Consider the following 9,326-nt stretch of genomic DNA (forward strand, 5'->3'; position numbering starts at 1 on the left):
CACTTTATGGGGTCGAGTTGAATTTTGGTGGCTTTCAACCTGCTTTGTATTTCCTTTTAGGCACTCTGGTCATTTGGACACATTACAGGGAGAGTGTGGTCTGGTCCTCCTGATAAGTGCCCTCTGGTGGTATTTGCGGGCTCAGCCAGCAGTGGTGGTTGGTTCTGGAGTAAAATCTTAAATCACGATTGGTGTCCCTGCTCAGCTTAACGCAATGCAAGCCACTTGCTGTGGATCTGAACCCTGCCCAGCATCCCACTGGCATTTTTTTATGTTTAGTGATGACATCTCAACCAGAGACTGTAAATTGTTAGCACATTTGCACTGGAAGAGTTAGCCTGGTTCGACGAAGACAAAGTCTTGCCTGGAGGTGGTTGGTTCCAACCTCTGTCATGCCGGCACTGTTCACATATCTATTTTTGTATCAGAGCGATACTTAAATTGAACAGCTGAAATGAAAAATCTCACTGTATATGTGGACAAAATTGCATTGGATGGAGAGACTGGCTGAGTAAATAAATTATATAATATATATATATTCCATTTATAAGGAAAAGATAATCTTCCAAAAATGAATAAATAGATTTAGGATTATTTTTAGGACTATAAATATGTAATCTGGTGAGTAAGACTGCCTACCTGCTCAAATGGGCAGCTGACTAATAAAACCTGGCAGTTTTCTCTCTCTCTGTCTCTTTCATTTGTCCCCAACTTCCCCCCCCCCCCCCAACTCCCACTCTCTTTTGTGGATCATATATATACAGTGTCTGACTCACTGGATCCGGAAGTGTTGTCAGACTTTTTATTCCTGCTTATTGGGGGAGGGAGGAAGGGAGGGAAGTGGGAGGAAACACTCCTCACAAACACACACACTCACACGCACGCACACACACACACACACCTATGCCACATGCTCACACTGCAGTTTTTCCCATTTTCCCTTAGTTCTTCAGCTTGTCTTCAGCAGATCTTACTGCAGACACACGCACTTCGTGAAGCTGTTTCACGTGGAAGTCATCCAGAGTATTCCAGTGCGCCGCACTGCGCACTCACACTTTCCACAGCTCATCAGCAGCCAGCAGAGTTCATTTCGGCGGGAGGTTGTTTTTGCCCCGAGTGGGCCGGGCTCCGGCTCCTAATCACTAGCAGATGAGCCCCCTTCCCTGCCACCGCAGGCCCACGTCCTGCTCCGTCTCTGCCTCCAAGCATAGAGCTTCCCCGTTCCTCTGGAAAACAGCGGCCCCTGGGTCTAGACAGCAGGATTCCTGGGCTCTCCGTCTGTTTGTCCAGTTTTGTCACAGTGGCTGTATGATGGTTCTCCTTTTGTTCCGGCCTTGGTCTAGTCACACTGTCCTCCTCCCCCCCCCCCCACACACACACACACACACACACATTCTTCTTTTGGACTTAGCCCAGTGATCCTGTTTCCTCTAGCTGTTGATGAAAACCATGTCCTTCTGAAAGCATCCAAAAATAGCAGATATTCCTGCCATTCTCCTGTGTTTCAGTCGGGCCGGAGGTGGTGATACTGCATGGGGAATGGATGCTCTGTGTGTACTTCTCCCTATTCTTAATGTCTCTCTCGTTTACCTTTGGAGTGAATTCTCAGTCTGTTGTAAGTCTGTCGGAACTGTGCCGATACTCTCAGCTGAGGGGGTGAGTAGCTTTTCTTCATTTTCTTTAAAGTTTAAATCTGTAATGACCCTGATATTCTTTTAGGGTCATTTACATAATTCTTAATTAGTTTCAGCTAAAACCACTACTTTATGAATCTTCTAACACAAAGAAGGTGTTAATTTAATTCTGTAGCTGCCAGCTAGTATTAATAGAAGCTTTTTCAAAGTGTAATCTCTCTGGGAGGGGTGAGGCCTGTGCCTTGTGTCCCATGCTGCCTGCCGTCCTTGCTCTGTCTCTTTTCCTCCCCTCCTCCCTGTCCCTGCTGCTCTCTCAGGTCTTGCAGGGGGTGATTGTCATCGGGACAGCACCTCTCTAGGGTGGAAGCCTGCTTTTATACACACTCGCAGACATGCACGTCTGCAAATGCAAACATGGATGCGCATACCTGTTCTGACCATGTGTTCTGCTTCCTTCCTAGATTCTGTGATATCTTTGTCTGACCTCATTTTGGACACCTGCCTGGTAACCGTGTGCGTCTCTGATTTGCTGTGAGCTCAGCGTGACAATAGCTAATAGGTGCCGTAAAGCACACAGACATTGTCCATACATACACACCCCCCCGTGAGATCATGTCTGTGCACAAGCTTCCCAGAGCACGTTGACCCCTCCTCGTGACTGTGGCTTGTGTGTTGCCTGTGTGAGGTGCCGTTGGGAGATCTGGGCGTCTTTGTGGTTGGCTGCATGTGGATGGCGAGTTGAGCGAAGCAGGGGAGTACATGTCTGCAGGCTGTCCACATCTATGCATGCATGTCCACATCCATGCATGCATGTCCACATCTATGCATGCATGTCCACATCCATGCATGCATGTCCACATCCATGCATGCCCGCTGCAGCTCTTCTTTGGGTCCTATCAGAATGACCCTTGTGTAAGTGTGGAACAGAGAAGGTGCATAAGATGAAACTAATAGGCAGGTCTGTCTGTATCAGTGAAATCCAGGGCGCCGGTCCAGCCCTGTAGGTTCCGTCTGACCAGTGTTTGTCCATCCCTGCCTTACTCCATGCTACCTGCTCAACCCCTGATATGCAGAGTTAAGCTAGTGTCACGCCCTGCTGTCTGCATCAGGGACAGGTTGCTTTTACCACCGACTTCCTCCCTTCTAGCACATACTTTGCAGATTGCAGTGAGCTGGTCTGTCACTATCCTGCCATTAAGAAACACTCTCCATCCAAAACATGTTAGGTTGGACACAAGTCATATACATTTTCAGGTCTTTTCCTCATCTTTCTTGGCGTTTATTGCCCATTATCAGGTAGCAGGTAGCATAGTAATTAGGGACGTGATTGCTGGGGTCTGGTGCTAGCTCATTCTGGGATGTAGCATATCAAGCAGATAAGTGTGAATTCATTGCCTGTGAGAAAGCATGAGAGTTATAATTACAGTGTGACGCACGCTGTTCTCAGCATTGACACCTAAACAGCATAAATGACAGCAAGTCTTGGCAGGTTTATTGATTTATTTTCTGACAAGTGATATTTTCCCTTTTTGCTGTTTATCCAGTCTGACGTTTTAATGTGCTCGTTGTTGTCTGGTTGAACACACAGATGAGGATCCTTCGTTTTTCACATCCAGAGCTAGTTTGATATTTAAAATGCAATGTTACATTGTTAGTGTCATGGTTACCTGAAATGGAGTGTGAAAATGGTGAATTGAAACACTCACCGTGTGGGTTGCTGGCACATCACACATCGACATTGATTCTCTCCCATTGTCACAGAGATTATGGAGTTTAACCCCTTCCCGCCAGGCAGACGGGGTTGGGTAAACCGAATGCTTCCTGTCGCTGCCACAGGGGGCAGACGTAAGCTTCCCTGCAGCCACAGTCCTCCTTCCTTAGTTCATTACCACCAACCCCTCCCGTCTCTTACCACCCATACAGGCAGAGCAACAGAGAACAAACACACTTCCCACAAATGCATTATTATAGGCAGGATGTGTTCAGCCTCTAGATTAGTTACAAGCACCTTGTAGGTGTATAACTTTCCTGCATCTGAGTGTCTGTGTGTGTGCGCATGCTTTTCCTGAATGTGCGTGCACATGCCTTCCCGTGTATGCACATGCGTTTTCTGCATTTCTGTGCATGTGTATACCTATATGTTTTTATTGCGTGTAGATTTATAGCTTCCTTTGTGGATTTTTTTTATGTGAATGCCTGTGTGTGTGTTTGCATGCAGTGATGTGTCCATGCACAGAATACCCTCAGATGAGCACACACTCGCATGCACGCACACACTCGCATGCACGCACACACTCGCATGCACGCACACACTCGCATGCACGCACACACTCGCATGCACGCACACACAACCCACAGCCGCTGTGTGTGGAAGGTGTCGGAGCTGCCGATGGCGCTCATGCTGTCTCCCACTGACCTACATAATCCAGCCTGAGCAGTGAGTGGAGCCTCCCACGCGTGGAAGGAGGGGGAGGGAAGCGAAGGCTGGCATAAGGAGGCCAAGCTCGCCGCCACCGGCCGCTCCCCACGCATGCACACGGCAGCCGGTGCTGCTGCTGCTGCAACCTGTCCCCAAAACAAGCGCTCTGCCGGCCCTCAAGTGCAGAACGGTCATCGGCAGCCCAAACAGAGGTCTCTGTGAACCTTTCCAGGCAGAGCCCCTAGAATGTACCGATTGGTTTGTGTGGCTGAGCACCGTGGGGGGAGGAGAGGTGGGGGGGGAGTCACTGCGCACTGCCCCAGGGCCCCCATTTGGCTTCTGCTGGGTGTAAATCTGTCTTAAAGCCACACACAGTGTCACCAGCAGCTCTTGAGGCAAGGCTGGGGGAGCATCAGGGGCTGCGTGTGTGCGCGCATGTTCACATGGACGTGTGTGTGTGTGTGTGTGTGTGTGTGTGTGTGTGTGTGCACGTGCGCACCCTTGTCACGCCTCATGTACCTAGTGGTGACGTCACCCCCCGAGCGCAGTGCCAGAAGCCCCTGCATTGCAGTGGAGTGTTCTGATCACTCTTGAGCTCTCCCTAAAATGCCGTCTTCTCGGCGAGAATCCTGGGTAACAAACAGCGTCTTCTGTGATGCTCGGTAACCGCACTATATAAATACGGATACAGCCGTACACTTTCTTTTTTTGTTGAATAAATATAACTACATTCCTTTTAAAATAAGCATGTAACACGCCTGCATGTATTTTCGATGAGTGAATTCCATACTTTCATGTTGGCATAAATAAATGTAATCATTCCGTCAGCCAAACTTGTATGCCTGGAGGAGTGAATATAATCATATCCTTCTATATGTGGATAAGTAAATATAGCTGATGTATTTCTATGTTTGGATGGGCTATAAGCACATTGTGGGATGTCCAGGGCATGAAATTTCTGTCACAACATGTACGAATGTAGCGAGTGGACATACAAATTAAGGTGACTTCAACTCATTAAATAGCAAATGGAATAAAGACCATTAATACTCTTAATGAATGTACAGAAGACTGTGGGGTCCCGCAGAATATTTCTGAACCCGAGGACAGTGCCAATCTGAACTAGATCTCATAGATACTGCACATGGCTTACAGTTACAAGCATTTGGTGATTTGCAGGCGCAAAGCCCTTCTCGGGTTTAAACCCTTGAGTTTTAGTCCGGCGGTATTTTATAAAGCATAATGAATCCATCAGACGGACCCGTTGGTGTGCTGGTAAGCGTTGACAAAATCCGGGCTGCTTTTATAAGGACCTGGCAAGCTGATACGACTGATTAGCATCAACTTTGAATCTTGGATAGGATTTTTTTTTTTGGTTAGTGGAATAATAATAATAAATAATTATTCGTGTACTCCGACTTCCCCGTAATTTCATAGGGTGCGTTTAAAATTCTGCCACAAATGTGCCTGCATTTTGTAAAAGGGCAGGTTTTTTGAGTGCTGGGATGCTGTATCTCTGCAGTGAGTTTCCTCGAGCGTATGCCTGCCATAGTCTGGTGGTGTGACTGTATCTATACTGTAGTTCTGTTTCCTGTCTTCGGTCTGGGAATGTGTTTGAGGCGCCCAGAATGGATCTGGTTACTGCGAGGTTCTGTGACATGGTTGGGATACTGCAGCTGGCTCCCCAAGGATTAAACGGAATCTGTTTAAATCCACAGCTCCTTGTGTCAGTCAGTGTTTTCTCCACTTCTCCCTGTTCACTTCGTTCTCCGATTCGTAGCTACTCCTGTTTGATAAACACTGTGTTTGTCTCATTAATGCAGCCACTCTTCGCTTGTGTTAGAGAGGCTTTGTGCGCATCTGTGTGAGACGGACTCTCTTCGTGGACGTTACACTGGACTTGAAAGCGCGGTGGCAGGAAGCTCTGTCATAGAGCTCATTCATTTCTAATGAAGTCGCCTCAGTCATGTGCAGCTGGTCACCCCAGAATACAGATCAGCATTGTGCGGGTCCAAGGATAGCACAGCCCTCTGTTAGCCAAGGCGATGGCATCGCATGATCCATTCTAGGCCGTGATTGAGAAGAGTCTGACTGAGGAGAGACCCTCTGTTGAGGCAGACACGCGCGGGCCATTATTCCTCTCACCAGATCGTTTTCCAAATACAAGGTTTTTTCATGATGTTTGGAATGAATAAATATTTCCCTAAAACTGTAGGGAGGTCTCCAGGTCTCAGGGGTTCGTAAATGATTTAATATTAACAGAGGGGGGGGGGTCATGGGTTTGTAGGTGTGGTTGCTGCCAGACGTACCTTGCTGCGTGTGTTTACACTGCAGAGCTAAGAGGTCCATGTTTTATGTGCCGTCTTAGGTGTCCCATTGGGTCCAGCGGTTAAGTTGGGCTTGGGATTGTTTCAGTGGTCCATGAAGCTACTTCAGGAAACTTTCACCATGGATCCGCCATAAAATTTCCATAATGGATTTGGGATATTTTTTCCCTGCATAGTATTTTTCGTAACATTTCTGATGTTCTTCCTGTGTGGGGAGGCCTCGTTATGGTTTGCATTTCTGACCTGAAGTGAAACCTCACCTGCTTAACCTGCCAGGTCATAACTGTGTTTTTGTCTGTTTACCTCTTCGATCTGCGTGTCCATGACTTTTTAAGAGAGGAAGGCCTCCATTGTGCAAAAATGACTATCTGAGAGGTCACCGCTACAGTTTTGTTTAGGTCAATTGGTCACTGGTAAGTCTGTTCTGCCTTCCCAATAGCTTTAAGCTAGTGATTTGTCTGTGTCTGCCCCCAGCCAACCGAAGAGCTGGCAATGCTGTGACCTCCATCCTGGCCAAAGAGCTGCTGCAGGACGACACCTCAAGCGGTCCCAAGAAGAGCAAGAAGGATGAGAGCAAGGCAGAGGTCCTGCAAGAGGCAGACTTAGAGCTTGATCTGTTGGAGGACGCTCCGTCCCGTGCCAGTTAAAGAAGCTCCTTTTAGCTGCTGGTCTGAGAGAGATGGAGGGGCAATAGACAGACATACTTTTGGTCATATCAGTAGGCTGCCTGCAACATCCCCCTTGTGTAACAGTTCCTGCGTCTTCCCCTTCTCCACTGCGCCTTCGCCTGGCTGTAGGGTAACTTTCTCCATAGCTCCTGCTCTATAACCAGAGCCGGCGCCACATCAATCTCACTTTTGTTCTCATTCTCTTATAATGCACTTTTTTCTTTCTCTGTCTCTCTCTGTCATCTCGCGTAGTCCTATTCCGACACGCCTGACAGACGCATGCGTGTGTGAGACAGGCAGCCCGAATGCTTCTCCCCTTGGCGAGAGCTCGGTGGAATGGACCATACAGCAGACTGTTACCAACAGGTCTGGTTAGTTCTAACATCATGCCGCTGCACCTGCTTGTATCTGTGTACAACTATACAAGTGCAAAGTGCCACATTCCACTGCCGTCACCTGCAATGTGTCCCTGAGACAGTGACACGGCAGAACTCCCCCATTTGCTGTGACATCTTCACCACAATTCGTAGCTGTCTGTGATAAAGGGCTGGATCATCACCACAGTTTGAATGTCTTTTTTTTTTTGTCTCCCATGATAATCTTCAGTATTGGGGATAGTATTGTTGCTGATGTTCGTTGTGCCTTCATATCCTGTTTTTGGAAACGTAGAGCACCTTAACACTGCTCACCTGGCACTGTAATGGCGGGGCCCCTCCCAAGGGCCCTGGATGTTCTGTTACTTCGCTGTCATCCCTGGTCACCCGCTGTCGCTGTAGAAACATGGTGGCCCTGGATATTACTTTAGAAGGAGTAGTAGTCACTGGGGGAAAAAAAGTACAAAAGTGCTTGTACAGTTACTGAGGATTAAAAGTGGTCACTGCTGACCCAGCACTGGGGTGTCCTCTCCCTCACTGCCCTTAAGTCACCCCCCTGAAGTGCACTTAGGAATGGGAAAACAGTCACAGCAGCTGTAGTTGAAGCTCCCGTAAGACCCTAATCCATGACAAGGCTGCGCCTTCACAACACCGGTGAAGGGTTGATATCTCGTTAACATTTTTTACTTTTTAGGGGTCACTGTGGGATCTGATAGCCATACAGACTGTTGGCTCATAGAACTGGGACCAATGTCAAATCCGTAATCTGTATGTTTATAAAGAGAACTATATATGAACAGCCTGATATCAGTGTTGCTCTCTATACCCAGTCCTGGCGCCGTGCCTTGTTGAGAACACATTTGTTGAAATATCATCTAAGTATTGTCTGCCTGATGCCAGTTGGTTGAAATTAAAGAAATACTGTAATATTTGGCTGACTTTCAGAAGCCAAAAGTGCTTGATTATTTTTCTTTTAAAATAAACTTTCTTTTCTATACCAATTTTTATTCTGAATATTTTAATATAAGTAATGGATTCCAGTTGTGACTTCACCAGGACTTTCCAGTTCACGGCGGTATTATTTGTATATTGAACTATCTACTGTACCTAGATACCCTGTTAAGTTGATATTTTCCAGTCCCATACAATAAAGTGTCTTGAATATTGTGTACAGTTTTCTCCCCGGCTTCCTCTGTTTCAGCAATGCAGCGTCGTCCCGACAGCAGCGACTGAAATGCTAAGTACATGTGACCGTCGCTCTGCTTGCGTTGGTTGCTAACTCCAGGCCTGGCGTGCTAATAATGGGGTCCTCCTCCTGCAGCACTGATAGCCTTGAGGCTTGCGGAAGTGGGATGTCGCCGCATACACTTTCATTGTCGTATTAAAGTTCACACATGGGCTCCTGCTGTTGGCCCTGTGGTTTCTTAGCGGAGTAGAATCTGGCCCAGCGTGATACCGCATACCTTAGTCTGTGTAAACTGCCCACGTTTTTTACTCTAATTTGGTATTTTGGTTACAACCCTTGGTTGAAAACAAAGTGTGTGGCTTATAAAAAGACACCTGTTTTGCATGCGGCGTGTGGGTTTTCTTTCCTTAGGTTTTCCATCTCCACCCAAGGGGGAGGCTGAGAGTGCAAGTCTCTCTGGATGTAGGTCTTCAGCATTATAGTAGCTTGAGAAAGACTGTGTCTCTAAGCAAGTCTGCACATCTCTCTCAATGCCGAAGCCTTTCTTTTTGTTGTTTTCCCCCCAAGGAATGCCAGTTGTCAGTGTTTTGCCCACTGATGTAAGCGTATATAATCCCAGTCATGGGAGCATCATTTAAATTAACTTTGAGGGGTCGCGTTCAGCCTAGGCCTTGCCACAGTGACCCCAGCTTATGGGATTTATGGGATGGGGGGGGGG

At 47.4% G+C, this 9,326-nt stretch overlaps 1 protein-coding gene across 3 annotated transcripts in view; it reads left to right on the plus strand.

The window, feature by feature from the left end:
- Positions 1-8,593, plus strand: part of LOC111859846 (protein diaphanous homolog 1) — a 75,641-nt gene extending 67,048 nt beyond the window's left edge. For all 3 annotated transcript variants that reach the window (XM_072717477.1, XM_072717475.1, XM_072717476.1), the window contains one exon: positions 6,855-8,593. In XM_072717477.1, coding sequence (XP_072573578.1) covers positions 6,855-7,027 — 173 coding nt within the window. In that variant the 3' untranslated portion in view covers positions 7,028-8,593. The remainder of the gene's footprint in view (positions 1-6,854) is intronic.
- The last annotated feature ends 733 nt before the right edge of the window (positions 8,594-9,326 follow it).

The sequence above is a fragment of the Paramormyrops kingsleyae genome, chromosome 10, assembly GCF_048594095.1.
Source record: "Paramormyrops kingsleyae isolate MSU_618 chromosome 10, PKINGS_0.4, whole genome shotgun sequence".
NCBI lineage: Eukaryota > Metazoa > Chordata > Actinopteri > Osteoglossiformes > Mormyridae > Paramormyrops > Paramormyrops kingsleyae.